Source organism: Tinamus guttatus, unplaced genomic scaffold, assembly GCF_059628265.1.
Source record: "Tinamus guttatus ecotype Peru unplaced genomic scaffold, ASM5962826v1 Tinamus_guttatus_pri_ptg000652l, whole genome shotgun sequence".
NCBI classification, from domain to species: domain Eukaryota; kingdom Metazoa; phylum Chordata; class Aves; order Tinamiformes; family Tinamidae; genus Tinamus; species Tinamus guttatus.
In genome coordinates this window covers 1,635,357-1,650,493 of record NW_028289186.1, presented here as the reverse complement: position 1 = coordinate 1,650,493, position 15,137 = coordinate 1,635,357, and the positions used below count along the sequence as shown (strand labels likewise).

General features: G+C 55.4%; 1 protein-coding gene across 1 annotated transcript in view; it reads left to right on the top strand.

The window, feature by feature from the left end:
• Positions 1-2,949: 2,949 nt before the first annotated feature.
• Positions 2,950-15,137, top strand: part of AGRN (agrin) — a 35,974-nt gene continuing 23,786 nt past the window's right edge. The window contains exons 1-6 of the mRNA XM_088536190.1: positions 2,950-3,127; positions 3,864-3,911; positions 11,340-11,555; positions 12,083-12,307; positions 13,349-13,573; positions 13,684-13,890. Of these exons, the coding sequence (XP_088392316.1) occupies positions 2,959-3,127; positions 3,864-3,911; positions 11,340-11,555; positions 12,083-12,307; positions 13,349-13,573; positions 13,684-13,890 (1,090 nt within the window). The 5' untranslated portion in view covers positions 2,950-2,958. The remainder of the gene's footprint in view (positions 3,128-3,863; positions 3,912-11,339; positions 11,556-12,082; positions 12,308-13,348; positions 13,574-13,683; positions 13,891-15,137) is intronic.

The following is a 15,137-nucleotide window of genomic DNA, read 5'->3' as shown; positions in this document are numbered from 1 at the left end:
TCCCCGGCGCCCGCTGGTTGTGCCACGATCCCATGCGATGCTCCTGTCGCGTTGGTTTTGGTGGCACCACGCTCCTGGCAGCGGCAGGTGGCACTGCGGGACCGCGCAGGACGCGCACGGACCCGGACCCGCGTGCGCCTTCGCTCAGCACCTCCTTGATGAGGAGCCGTGCGAATTAGCAGCGCGTTTCCCTCCCCGTCCTGCCCACGTTTTCATGCCTCTCCCTTATGCGCTCTGGAGAGGGCTGAAAATCTCTTTATTTCCAAGCGCTTCCCAGCAGGAGCCGAACTGCGTCTTGCCAACCAGTAAATGAAATAATTAAAATCCCTGCTTTCTCCCTCTCCTTTCGCTACTGCTGGTAATTAGCCCGTAAAACTGCAGGAGGGGATGGGAAGAGCCTGTTGGAGCCTTCCTCGCTCCCTCCTCCTCCTGCTCCCGCGGGAGGAAGTTGCGAAATGGCTCTCCAGGCGCCCGGCGCTGTCAGATAAATCCCAATTAGCTCCTTGCTAACGGGATTAGAGCGGGGAGGCAGGTGGGAGGCAGCCAGACAAGGGCAGGGGGTTCTGCAAGGAGAGGAGACTGACAGCCGTCAATCTGCGCCCAGAGCATTGCTGGATTTTAACCTTTTAGGTGGTTTTCTGGCAGGCAAGGACCAGACCCGTTAGCATCACCCGCTTAAAGTGCTTGTTGACCACATGGAGGCCCTAATGCATTAAAATTCATCTAGAAAAATTGGCTTGGTTGCATGTGAACGTGCTCAAAAATACTGTTTTCCTCCCCATAGCAAAAGAGCAGCAGCTGGATCCGAGGGTGTTAAATGGGATCTGTTGTCCCCCATCCCTTCCCCATGTCAGATGTGGTGACTTGCTGCCTCTTTCTCCCAATATCCCTGTGTTCAGGGAGTCACCTCTGCACAGGGCTCATCGGAGCAGGGATGCACCTTGGATTTCTTCCCTCCCCTCTCCATTTTTCCTGCAATGCTCTGGGCGAGTTGCATCTATGGGATGCTCAGGATGTGTGCAGCAGAGAGGGACGGTGGTTTTGGTGGTGGAGCTGGAGGGGAAGTTGTGATGCAAGGAACCTGCAGAGCAGGAGATGTCCTGCTAAGGACCAGCTGGGCCTGGTGACCTGCTGCAAAACTCACCAGCAAAAGGTGGGAGGAATTTAGAGACTTCCTTGTGGGTTTCCCTGTGTCACCACCATGGGCTTTCCCTGGTGCATCCTTTCTGCAGGGCCCCTGTCTGTAGGCGTGGGACGTGTTTGGGGACCCTTCTGTGCTCTGCCCAGACGTGCTGCCACCCCGGTGCACGGTCCATTGGGATGGAGTGGTGCTGTGGGGGGCTCTGCTTGTCCTGTGGTCCAGGCCTTTTTGGATGCCGTTTTTCTGGCTTTGCTGTGATGTGGTCTGTAGGTCCTTAGGTAAAAGGGCGCATAGGAGGCGTGCGCTGCTGCTGCTCTCTCCACCCGTTCCAGTGCTCTCCGGGACAGCATTCCAGGAGGAAGAGAGGCAGAAGTGCCCCAGGACCTCCCAGGAGCACCTTGCAGGACACGGGGAGGGGATGCAGGGCAGGGACACGATGCTGAGATGCCTCGCTGAGATGCTTAGCAGGAGGCGTAACGAGTTTTGACAGCGCAGTCTCCGCCTCTCTCGATATCTTCAGCTCACGAATGAAAAGGCGAAGAGAAGGAGGAGGAGGGGAGAGGGATTTTTTTTTTTCCCCCTCCTTCCCTGCGCTTTCCCTGGGAAAGCGAGGGAGGAAGCGAGCGATTTATCCCGGCAGCCCCCGCCCCAGCTCCGGCAGAGCAGGATGCGCACAGGTGTCCGTGGCTCCGGAGCGGCCGCGGAGGGACCGGAGCCGCGTGCGGGGACCGGGCGTCCCCCGCTTCCCCTTTGTGCTCCTGCCTGCAGGGGGTCCCCGGAGGAGCCGGGGCGGAGCGGGACGCGGAGCCCCTTTGTCTGAGCTGGGGACGGGGACGGCGAGGACGGCGCCGCATCCCGGTGGGCGCCGCATCCCGGTGGCCGTAGCTGCAGGTCCCTCCTCTTCTCCTTCCCTTCTTCCCGTCTCGCCTCCTTTGTTGGCGCTGGGATCGTTGCTGCTCCGTGGGCACCGGAGGGACGACCTGCTGCCCGTGACAGGTTGGGGACCCGAGGACCGTGCGCGCACGGTGGCCGAGGCCACCACTGCCTGTGGAGTGACAGAGACCGCCGGAGGCTCCATGGGGAGCGTGGAGCAGGTGGAGCATCGCGGTGGCACCAGGTGACACGATTGCTCCGGGCGTTTCTTTTATTCCTTCGTCGCTCGGCGCTGCACAACCCTTCAACTGCGCACGGGAGAATCCCTGTGCGGGAGCCGCGTCTCGGAGCATCCCTCGCGCTGCATCCATGCCGGCCCCGGCGAGGAGCCGGGATCTGCCTCGGAAGGACTGGCATGTCAGAGCGGCGTGAGGAGGGCAGCCGGCCTGTCCCGGCCACCGCGGCGCTGCTGACGGCTTCTCCCCACCGGCACAGCTCGAGGAGGAGGAGGAGGCAGGCCAGGAACGTGAGCATCGCCCTGGCTCGCCAGGAGGGACCGGCCATCCAGCGCCTGCTCCACCTGGATAATTCCTGGAGCATCCGACCCTGCTCTCTCTGCTCCAGGGACTCGTCCCGGCAGCTGGACTGCACACGAGTTCCTTGCACTTTTCCTTGGAATTATTTAGCTTATTGGCAGCTGTGGCTCTGCGCATCCCTGTTTGCAAAAGGAGCTGGCGCTGCCTCTCCAGAGCAGATCGGGTGCCCGTGCCGGTGCTCTGAGGTGGCAGATGTGGCCACAAACTCTGCCTGCTGAGAACCCCTCCGGCCAGCCCTGCTAGCGGAGCATGGGACCCTCCGGAAAAACGTAGCTCCGGTGGCTGCCGAAGAAAGACCAGAGCGGGGAGCGGAGCATCCGCTTGGATCTCGCGGCGTGACGGCCAAGCATGACCGCTTGCCAGTACCCCATGGCACCGGGGGCCCTGGAGCGGGACCGGCTCTACCAGCACAAGGTGTCCTTGGTGGTGCGTTATTTCATGATCCCCTGCAACATCTGCCTCATCCTGCTGGCCACCTCCACGCTGGGATTTGCCGTGCTGCTCTTCCTCAATAACTGTAGGTTTGCCCGGCCGCGCGGCAGGGAGAGCCAAGGGGATGGAGCCGGGCAGCGCGCGCGGGTCCCGGCTCCCCGCGTGCTCCTGCATCCGTCTTCCCTCCGGGTGCATCAAGGTGATGCTCCTGGTGGGAGCAGGAGCTGTGGGGAGGAACCTGCCCTCCCAGGAGCTCTCATCTCTCCCAGATCTGGTTTCCAGCGTGCCCAAGCAGATGGCACATGTGGGAGCGGGTACATCCGTGCGCTGTCACTTCTTGCTCAGGTGTTTGTGCTCCCACGGAGCAGCTTTTTCCGGGCACGACGTGGAGCAGGAGTCCTTTGTGCAGTGCTATCTCTGGGCTCCCAGGCTAGGAGATGCCAGGTGCCTGCAGTGAGAAGAGCATTTGGGAGGCAGAGGGGGGGCTGTGTGCTGCAAAAAACTCCATGAAACTGGTAAAAAGCAAAGGAATGCATTTCAAAAGCGTTGCCAGAGCAGGGCACTGCAATGGAAGGGAAAGACTGGCCGGTAAGGAGAAGGTTTGTCATCTAGTGCAGCTTAACTTCACTGCTCGTGTCACTTAGATGGTGGGGAACAGGGAGGGCAAAATGGGACATTGGTATCAGGATGCTCCTGCTTGGATATGGGACATGTTGGGCTGATATTCCCAAGGCACTTGGGAGCTGTGGGCAGAGGGTGTTGGGAGAGGAGGAGCAGGAAAGGAGCCTGACAACCCTGTGTCTTCTCTTGTTTCTTTGCAGACAAGCCCAATAGTTATTTCACCCAGACGCAGCCGACGCCGCGAGATGGTAAGTAGCCCAATTCCCGTTGCTGGAGCTTCCTGTGCTCGGGATGCACTTGGAAGCAAATCCAAGCCTCCCTGCAGGGATGCAGGAGTGTGGCACGCGGTGGATGGCATGGAGTGCGGGCAGGAGAGGCCCCTTGAAGGTGTTGGGTGATGCCCATGCACAGGGCCATGGGCTGAGCAGCTCATGGATGGGTGCATTTGCAGCTGGAGACTTATCTTCAGCACATGGACTTGCAGTTTTTATTCCATAGTCCATAGCAGTGCGGTATTTCCTATGGATTTGCACCTTTCCCTACACCTATGGCATTGCCAGGGTCTCTCCCAGGTTTGGCTTCCCCGTTGTCTGGTCCCAACACACCCTTTTCTCCAAACCAGGGCATCATGAAGCTCTTTGGGATTCACAGAGTTGTAGAAACCCTGTTTTGGAGGCCACGCTGCTCTGAGCATTATCAGCAGCTTTAAAAGCTGTTGGGTGCAGGCAGCGCATGCCCAGATAACGTCATCCTGGGAGCCTTGTTTCCTCTGAAAGTTGGGTTTAAAATCCCCTTTTTCTGCTAGCAGGCGGTTCAGTCACTTTCCCCGTCCTCCCTACCTTCATGTTCTCAGATAAGAACCTAGGAGAAAACTGCAGCCAATTAATAACACGATTCTCTCTTTCTTTTTCTCTGATGGGGGTGGGGAGGGAGGCGGGGGAGAAACGGATGCGAGATAAAATGTGATTAATCTAAAATTAGAGCGGAGAAGGCATCTAACACAAAAATAAAAGCAAACGTAGGTGTAATTTCTAGCTTAGGGCTCCAAAATATTAGCAGCCCAGCCCATGCAGATGACATATTCCGAAAGATCCCTGGTGCCCGCAGAGAGGAGCTAGGAAAGCGCCGCCCTTGGTGGCTCGCCAAACGACGGGCCTCCTTTTGCAACCCTGAAATGGTGCGAGTTCCTCTCAGAAAAGCTCAGAACTTCTTCTTTGGGAAGCTTTTGGGGGCAGGAACTTTCCATACAGTGATGCAAAGCTAGAAAACAAGCCATCTTCTGCCCTGGAAATGCCAAAGCTCTGTTTCCTTTTGAAGGAATCCGCTCTCCGCACCTTCAGCTTCTGCTCTGCCAAGACCCTATCCTGCATGGGAAGGTGCTTGGGTGATGCTGGAGCTGAAGGACTTGCCAAGGCAGCAGGGAGATGTCCCGGATTAGCCCTCATGTGCTGTTTCCATCTTCCTTTTTGTCAGACACCCATTTTGGCCCAGCAAACTCTTCAACCGTAGATTTATGGAGTTGTCTCTGCTTCCTTTCAAAACAGGGCCATTTAACGGTGTAAACTTACCATTTTGTCCCAAATTTCCAGTGTCACTGGCATTCCTACAGCTGAGACGGGCTTTGCTAAGCTCTGTTGAGTATCATAAGGCTTGAATATCTTAAACTCTTTGCTCTGTTGAAGGCTCCTCCATTTCCCCAGTTGAGGACCTGGTCCTGGTGTCTTAGCTGGTCAGTTCTCCATTCTCCTGCAGTATTTTGGATAAGTTTTGGAGAGTCTATAAGGAATTTGGGAGTAGGTGGATGCTGGCTCCGCTGCAGCCTCCCAGTCTCAGGGCAGAAGCATCCTGGATTTGGGCTTGGCAGGAATATGCAGAGCAGGATGCGCTTCCCTGCAGGGAAAGTGAGATGGGAGGAGGATTTGGAGGGTCCCTCCTCCCCTTCACTGTGTCCATAAAGCATCCACGATGCCAGGTTGGATTTCTGTTTGTTTGCAGCATCTCTTATTGGAGTCAGGTGGGGGAGATGAGATGGTTTTAGAGAACTCCAACCTTTCCAAGTCGTGGAGAGGGCTGGATCTTGGAGCTGTGCTGATCATTCAGGAGCTTCCTGGGTTTCATGACCTGGCTGTTGCCCTCTAGTCTGAGTCTTATCTGGGGCACAGAGAGGCTGTGGAGCAGCAGGGATGGGAGCAGCCTCATTTGGCATCATGGGGAGGTTGTTCCTATCATCACAAGCACTGGCTGTGCCTGAGCATGAACCACCCATCGGTGACAGGTCAGTGGTCTCGGTCTTGCTTCTCATTGAGTTAAAATCCCCTAATTCTGATGAGCAGCTTCCCCTGGCCGTAGCACATTGGCACAGATGTAAAGGGGGAGGAAATAAATTGCCTTAGGAGTCGCATAAGATGCTTAACCTTGCAGGGCAGCCGTGTCTGCCCACGGAGCACCTGTGTCCATCGGGATGAGCAGCTCCGTCGTGCAGGAACACTGTCCCTGCAGAGGACACGGATGGAGCTGGATGAAGAACTGGCTCTGGTAGGGAGGAAGCGCTCAGTTGCACTAGGAAGGAAGCCCTGAAAACGGAGCTTAAAATAAAACAAGTTCTTTAATTCTGTTCCCTTTCTGCGTGGTGGGATTGAAACAGCCTGTCAGCTTCAGCTACTGACCCCAGCCTCTTCCTCTCTTGGGTCTTGCAAAATGAATCCAGACCCCAGGCCTCGTGGAGGGGCTGGTTTCTATTAGAAATACTCCCTTTTTTCTGCCCACAGAGGTATTTCCCAGCCCCATGCCTTTTCCCACAGCTCTTCTCCCCACCGCGCTCTTGCTGCCCTGTCTGGCTCCTGCTGCACTCCCTGTTTGGGAGGCAGCGACTTGCAGCAGCTCGAGCGGGGAGGTTTGATCCACTTCAGCCCTCATCCATCTCACTTAAGGCTTTAGACCACAGTGTCCATCCTGTCATAATAAATGTCAGACAACGGCGCTGATGCTAAGCCAGGCTGATGCTCCTTGCGGTCCCCAGTGGCTGCTGTGACCTCCCATGTGTGTCGGGGACATCTCTCAAGGAAAGATGTGGCCATGTGAATGAAATGCTTTCTTTTCTCCTTGCTTTTTTTCTCCCTGCTTCCTGAGGCCATGAACACTGTGTAGTTGCTGTCTGCAATTAGCCTGGGACTGGATTTTTCGCATTTTTTCCCACTATAAAGAGCTGGACTTGCCACTTTCCTTGGCCTCTAATGAAGCCGGTGTGCAGCTTTGCTGTGCAAACCTTGGGATATCAAGGCATGGCAGCAATGTTGTGACACGTCATGCAACCACAAAATCACTGCTTGTGCAGGGCTGCATTTTGCTGCAGGTTTCTGGAACAGCCTTGTCCTTTCTCTGTCCAGCTGCTTCCTTTTAATTACATGAGGGGGTTCTAAACAGCTCTCCAAAAAGCTGAGCAGTAGTTAAGGGAGCTGCAGTTATTAGGCACCACTTTTGATCTCTTGAGAGTGTTCTTGTCTCTTTTTTTTTTCTCCCTTCACAGTCAGCATTGAGCTTTCTCTTGGGGATCAATTTATGCACTTTCATGTGATAGGGCTTGAGTTTAGAGAAGGGGTTGATAGACGGTGGGAATGTTAAGATATTACCTTTCTGCTTGCACTCTTCCGAAGGGTTGTCAGCGTCTGGTGCCTTGAGTGCCTGGAAAAGGTCAGCAAATGAGCTTAGACAGTGGATGCTGCCTTTGGTGTAACCCTCAACGCTGTCTGTGCTGCGTCTCGGGAAGGGTCTGTGCTGCTGAGCTGATCTCCTTGTCTGCCACTGCCGTAGGGCACGCGTTTCCAGCCTTCTCCCATCGCTGATAAGGGCTGCGGATCCTCCCATGCATCTTTTCAGATGCATGATTTCCAAGAGTGACTTTGATGTTTCCTATCCGGAGAACGAGATGCCTTAAACTCCTCCCTGCTCTGCCCTCACCTTGCTCACCGCCTGCACACGCGGTTGCTTTTAGATCTTCCAACTGCTCAACGCTGCTTTTTCCCCTCCTTCCCCCATCCTTTAATTATGGAAACATGAAGTCAGCTCTTCCCACTCCTCCATGGTCTGCCCGGCGTGTTGCAGGCCCTGCTGCTTGCAGGGCTTGGGGCTGAGCTGCTCCAGGAGGAGATACCCCCTTTCCTGGAGATCCCTGTGATGTGTTGAGGTGCTTGCAAGGTGCTTGCAAGGTCCTTGCACGAGAGGTGCTCAGAGAGCTGGGAGCAGCGCAGAGGTTCCCAACCGGGCGGTTGATCCTATTGTTCTCCCTATTGTCTCCTATCCTTGGGAGATGCCAGCTGGAAAGCCGTGCATGGCCTGGGACTTCAGTTCTTGTGGCCGTGGGGACCACGGTTGTGCACTTGCATGTTTTGGAGCAAATTCCTGGCTCCGCAGCCAGGAATAAGATGAAAGGTGCATGCTATTCCCATGAGCAAAGGGGAATCTTCGCTGCTTCCCTTCCCTGTGGCTCGCAGGGATGCCTGGTGTGGCCGGGGGCTCTCCCGCCTCGGCGCGGGGATTAATTAATATTGATGACGAGGAAGGGGGGGGTCCAAGGAGCACGGCGGGACTCGTTGCCGTGGCAACGTGCACCTCGTGCTCATGCAGAATTAATGGTGCCCTTTGCTGTCCTGCCCGCGCGGGGCTGCGTTTCGCTCTCCGGGGCAGCTCCCTGCTGCGTTTTGCCTGTTCTCCCGGGATTTCACCCCAATAGCTCCTCATATGTTGGATGGCGGCAGGGCAGGTTTGCTCGTGTTGTCCCTGCTCCAAAAATAAGGCTGGACTCCTGCTTTGGGGCAGGACACGTCACCGTTTTGGCCCCCTGGTCCCCAGGGACCGAGTGGGGAGCAGTAGGAGGTCAGGAGCAGAGATGCATCTCACCTTGGTGACTGCCCGCGTGCATTAGGGATGTGAAAACGGGTTAGGTGGTCGCAGCTTTTTCCCTCTGCTGCCCCCAGTGCTTTATCTGCTTTTAAATGGCTGAAGAAAAGGAGCACCCACTGCTTTCCAGAGAAAGAGAGGCTTAAAACTATTAACATTGGTGTTAAAGGCTATGCTGTTGCACCTGGACACCCTCATTCTTTAATTTCAGATTTTTCATATTAACAAGGATGAAGAATTAACCCAGGACAACTTCTTTCTGCTCCGTGTGGTTACGAGGGGCTTAGCCACTCCAGTGCTGCTTTAAACTTGTTTTCTCCTTGAATGTCCTTGCCTATGGCAGAGGTGACATTGCACTTGCCATCTAGTCAGCCTCTCTCTGGTGGCAGAGCTGTTCCTTGAGCTGGATGAGCCACGTTGTCTTGCAGGGTCCCTTGGTTGGTGGATAACACGGAGAAGACGGTGGCAGCTCAAAGGAGGATGTCCTGGCTCTGCACCAGAAATTCGGAGCCTTTCTCACTTCCCTGTCCCAGATCAGAAAGTTGGGAACGTGTGATGATGTTGATGGTTTCGGCTCATTTACCAGCAGTTCTGGGACGTGCAATTTGCCCTAACCTGCCCATGTGCCCTGCTTGAGAAGTCCCCCTTTTCCTCCCCTTCTCCTGCCCGCGTTCCTTGCTGCAGGAATTCTTGGCTACGTTTATATGCACACAGTTAGTCTTTTCTCTCTGCTACCCCTTTCCTCTCATCAGAGATGCTTTAAGGCATGAGAAGAGGTAAAACCCACCGCCCTATCTCCCACCCATGAGTTTTAATCAAGTTTCCCGCTGGGCTTTTCTGATTGTTTTTCTCGGTCTGTGTGGAGAAGGTGCAGCCTCCGCTGGGATCTGGAGCCAAGCCAGGCTGGGAAATGCACTTTACCTTCAGCAGAGAAACCTGGCTGGGGAAGGGAAGACACGGTTGGGATTATTCCATGGGTTTTCTAGGCATCTCTGCCTTCTCTGGGGCTATCTAGGCAGTGCCAAGACGAGGGCGCAGGCCGGGGTGCTCAGTGCCAAGGGCTGGATGTGTGCAAGATGCTCCAGGCATTTCTGTGCAATGGAAAAGAGCAGTTTTGCCATTAAAGTCCTAAAGTGTTTCTCCACTTTAATAACAATGATCATAAATGGAGTGTGAATGCTTGGGGCTTATTAGATAGAGCTCTTCACCTCCAGATCTCCAAGCACTTGACAACACCAGCTTATTATTAATCCCTGTTACTCGCATCTAGCTATTACCTACTTATATCAGGGGGCTCTTGATTATTATTAGCTCTTTCTTTTGTTGTTGTTTTTTGTAAATGAGGAAAACGGAGGCAGAGAACTGGCTGGTGAGTTGGGCACCACTGGCAGGACATGAAAGCGTTTCCGTAGCCACTTCTATAATTTATTTACTGGGTCTGGTTAGGGCAAGCACTAGCACTGCCTTTCAGGAGAGCCACCACTCTCTTTCCCCCTGGGATTCTAGAGTATTTTCAGTCTGCTTAGTAAATGATTCTTAAGATTTCTTTAAGAAGAATCAAAATCATTGGTAATGCCTCAACCTTTTACTCCTTCTGCTGTCGGGTCCGATATGGAAAGCTTTTCCCTGTTAGCCACCTCGTTCCTGCAGACTGTTATCGGGTCTGGAAAGAGAAATATAGACAGCAGGGAGTGAAGGCAGGATGACAGTGATGCATGAGCAGAGCCAAAAGGAAACGGGCCCTAAAATAGCAGCGAGTGCAGTGGATGTGGCTTCTGATGTGCTTGGTGCTGCCTTGAACTGGGCTCTGTGAAAAATGTCTTTGATTTCAGTGTGAGCAAACTAGCTCGGTGGTTCATGTTGGGAACCCTTCCTTGAGAAGATCCGTTTTCTATGCACTGCCAGGGTCTGTGCAAAGTGCATATCCGTCCTTCCAGCAGAACTGGAGCTGTCTCCTTGCATATTCTGCTTATCCCTGCTGCATTTTGGCGCTTTGCTCCATTTGGAGCAGCATGAGCGTGGGCCCAAGGGTGAGGGTCACCCCATGGGCTCACCCATAGGTTTCCTTTGCCAGATGCCAAAGGAGGCTGGTGGCACTGGGTGGCACTTGTGGTGGCTGCGTGTCCCCTTCTGCATTTCATGTTAATTCACTTGCTACTGGCCCCTGCACCTCCTAATCTCAGTGCTCAACAGGCTCATCTGCATTAAAAAAAAATCAGCAAGAGAGAAAGAGAAGCAGCAGAAAGAGTGGGAGAGATGATCCAGAGCACTTCATAAAGATGATAAATTGCTTTTAGATATTGGGCAGGAGAGAAAGCGAGTTCTTTTTTTTTTTCATTTGATATTAGTCTCTTAGCAGCGCATTGTTGCTGTGCATATGAGCTCGAAATCTCAAGGCAAAGGCGAGTGCCTGGGAATTGAAGTGTAAATGAGCCATTGCCGAGCACTTGATTTTGCCTTCTCTGATTCCTCTCCTTGTCACTGTGTTGGGTCAGTCTGTTTCTCTGCACAGGGTATGCACAGATCTGTCCTGCAGCCCGTGGGCTTGGAGCACAGCTGGTGCAATAGCTGCAAAAAAAGCTTTGCTTGCAGCAAGCTCTTGGCATTGCTTCCTCCATTGCACCTGCAGATAGTTGGGTTTGCAAGGACCCTCTCCATCATATATGAGATTCCCTTTCCCTTTAGCAGTCCGGGCGTTGAGCCGGGCCGCTGTGGTCAGCGGTAAGGAGCCCCGTGCCTCTTTTAGGCTGAGGCGCGTCTCCGTGTGTTTGTGCCGGCAGCGTGCCGAGGGATGCTGTGCGGCTTCGGCGCCGTGTGCGAGCGCAGCGCCGCCGAGCCCGGCCGCGCCGCCTGCGTCTGCAAGAAGACGGCGTGTCCCGGCGTCGTGGCTCCCGTCTGCGGCTCCGATTATTCCACCTACAGCAACGAGTGCGAGCTGGAGAAAGCCCAATGCAACCAGCAGAGGCGGATCAAAGTCATCAGCAAGGGGCCCTGCGGTGAGCGCGAGGTGTGGGAGGCTGCCCGTGGGCACGGGATCTTGCTTGGGAGCATCTCCTTCCCCAAAAAGAATGGATGGAAGCAATTCCCAGGCTGGCGTTCGCTGGCTGCGAGCAAGGAGCTCTGTAAATGAGGCCCTGGTGCCCTCATCTCCGTGTAAATTAACTTGACCTTTCCCTCCCACCGAGCTCTGGCTCGTGCTAAATCTGTGTGCTGCACCCCTGCTGCGGCGCGCGCTGGAGGGGAGAGCGCGCCGCGTGGTTTATTGCAAATAATAATCATAAAGTGACAAAAAGAAGCTGCCAAATAAATGTTGGCCCTTCCCTGTCAGCGAGGAAATTACTCCTTGAGCTCTTCCTCTAATTACGTTTTGCAGGAGGTGTCTTAAGGGCCCTCGATCTGCTTGTTTGCTGGAGCGAGAGGCTCTCCAAGAGCGTGTGCAAGGGAAGATGCTCCCAGAGGTGGAACAGTTGGGACGGGGGGAGTGTGATGCGGTGGGCGCTGATGTCCCCGCGTGTCCCCCCAGGCTCCAAGGACCCCTGCACGGAGGTGACGTGCAGCTTCGGCAGCACGTGCGTGCGCGGCGCGGACGGGCAGTCGGCCAAGTGCGTGTGCCCGTCCTCCTGCAGCGGCGTCGCCGAGAGCACCGTGTGCGGCAGCGACGGCCGGGACTACCGCAGCGAGTGCCACCTCAACAAGCACGCCTGCGACAAGCAGGAGAACGTCTTCAAGAAGTTTGACGGAGCCTGCGGTGAGTTGCTTTAAAATTGCTTTAAAAATCGCTTTAAAATATTTTTCCCTGGGAAGCCGGAACAGCTGGGAGTGCACCCAAACGTGTCCCAGATCATGCAAGCAACTTCCTTTCATTAAAGGAGCTCAATGGGCCCAGATCCCAGAGGGCAAGTGCGGTGCTGCCACTGCAAGCACGGCTTTCGCTTTGCCTAATGATGGTGGTGGATCCTTGTAATTAAAAGTGAGTGGATCCTTGTAATTAAAAGCGACTGTGTTCATTAAAAAGCCCATTAGATCATTCAGGGCACGTGCCAGATTTGTCCCTGGAGGAAGGCACGTGGGAGTGCGTTTGGGCAGGCTGCAGACCTGCAGGAGCTTTAACTTTCAGTGCTCAGGCTGAAGTAGGGCAAGAAGGATGGAGGTGGGAGGTGTGGAAGCAGGGAAACCGTGCTGGATGCTCCGGGTTTCTAGGATGGAGAGGGGGCTTGGAGCATCCCTGCTCCTTTGAGCTCTGCCTCTTTGTGGTAGGAGAGGGCAGAAACCAAGTGGCATCTGGACCGCTGCTAAGGTGAACCTGCCCCTTGCCGTGCTGTGAGGCTTTGGGATGCTGGGGACACGAGGGGAGGTGGTATGGAGGGAGTGCAGGTGAAGAAGCAGCTCTCAAGCATCCCCATCACACGGTCCATGGGATAACTGCCCAAGGACCTGCTTCCTCTCCCCTCTTTCATGTGGTCTCCATCTCCCAGCCAGGCAGCACCTTATTACCTGCAGGCTGGTGAGGCCATGGGAGATCTTGTGTTTCTGCTGTGGTTTGTGGAGACCCCAATGAGCTGACACGGCCTCGGTTGTCTGCTGGTGTCACCATGGAAGAGCAAACGTGTAGATGAGGCGCTTAGGGCCGTGGTTTAGCAGGGATGGTGTTGAAGAGGTTATGGTGGGACTCGATCTTAAAGACCATCAACGATCCAACCGTAATGATTTGATGATCGGATGACATGGGCTCCGGGTCGCCTCCGGCGCGGGCAGCTCTGAGGCCGCTCCGCGCCGTCCTTGTGCGCAGACCCGTGCCAGGACGTGCCCGCCGACGCGAGCCGCGTGTGCCGCGTGAACCCGCGCGGCCGGCGCGCGGAGCTGCTGCCCCGGCCCGAGAGCTGCCCCCCGGCGTGGGAGCCCGTGTGCGGCGACGACGGCGTCACCTACGACAGTGAGTGCGTCATGGGCCGCTCGGCGGCCGTGCGGGGGCTGGACATCCAGAAGGTGCGTTCAGGGCAGTGCCAGCACCAGGGTAAGTACGGGGGGACGATTCCGGGCCTTCCCCATGGCTCCGTGCCCTTGGGAAGGGCGCATCCCTCTTGCCCGGGGCGGGTGCCAGCGTTGCGGCCTTCTCCCTCCCAGACCAGTGCCAGGAGGAATGTCAGTTCGGCGCCGTGTGCCTGAACCGCCGCAGCAGCGCCCGCTGCTCCTGCGAGCGCGTCGCCTGCGACGGCGCCTACCGGCCCCTGTGCGCCCGCGACGGCCGCACCTACGGCAGCGAGTGCGAGCGCCGCAAGGCCGAGTGCCAGCAGCAGGCCGCCATCCCCGTGAAGCACCGCGGGCCCTGCGGTAAGCGCCCGCCGCGGGGACGCCCTGCCCCGTCGTCCTTCTCCCCCTTTCCCCGTCGTCCTTCTCCCCCTTTCCCCGTCGTCCTTCTCCCCCTTTCCCCGCCGTCCTTCTCCCCCTTTCCCCGCCGTCCTTCTCCCCCTTTCCCCGCCGTCCTTCTCCCCCTTTCCCCGCCGTCCTTCTCCCCCTTTCCCCGCCGTCCTTCTCCCCCTTTCCCCGCCGTCCTTCTCCCCCTTTCCCCGCCGTCCTTCTCCCCCTTTCCCCGTCGTCCTTCTGCCGCTGGTCCCGGCCGGTGCCGGCCCCTTCCCGGCCGGCATCCTGTGGAGGTGCCAGGAAGCTCCAGGTAGGTCATGAGAAGGGTCCCGTAGGCTGAGCAAGCTCCAGCCCTGAATTTCTGTCTGTCCTTTCTCCTTCCAGCACTTGCTGGTTGTCTGTTTGTGTGTGTGTGCTCTTGCTTGGTCTTGTCTCCGTCTAATGTGTTCGTTACCAAAGCAAAGAATCGTCTTGTGTTTGAACAAATCCAAAGTGTCTCTGATGTCCAGTCCCTTCCTCTCATTCATTCACCCCTCAACCAGCTCATCCCTATGCAGCCCACGCTCTTCATCCCTCCTCCAAGGGTAGTGCCAGTCCCAAACTCCCCTCATGCTTCCCCTCCACGCCCGCCTGCTTCTTTCAGCTCCAGGTGCTCTCCGTAAGGATCTCCTTGCTCTCCATAAGGATCTCCTCGCTCTCCGGAGCTCTCCACGGCTCCGTTTCGTCTCCGGGAGAAGCTTTTGGCCTTTCCGATGGAAGCTAGGATGGGTCTTTGGTTTCCTGTGGTGCTGGGAACATCTGTTTTTTCTTTTTAATTACTGTGCAGAAACTGGAGGAGGCTAAACACAGTCACGGGATTGATTTGCATGAGTTTGAATGACTGCTTATTTCAGTTTGGATCTATTTCCTGCTAGAGATATAAAACTGTGTCCTGTTTTAAGCTGATGCTTTGCAAGGTATCAGATATTTCAAGCCTTCTAAAGTACCAATAGATTCTGGCTGGTATTTTGGCCAGAATAGGCCAGTATTTTGGGTCTGTTTTGCTGGCTTTGGGCTCCTGCAGTTTTTAATATCACTCGCACCAGCTGCTTGAAAATTATCTGTCATGCTCCCAAAATCCCACTTAAAATAATCACAAATGCTATTTTGAATCGTTCATTCCAGTGCGTTTCTGGTTGTTGAACCATTAGGAGCTGCTTCCTCAAGTTTTTCCTACA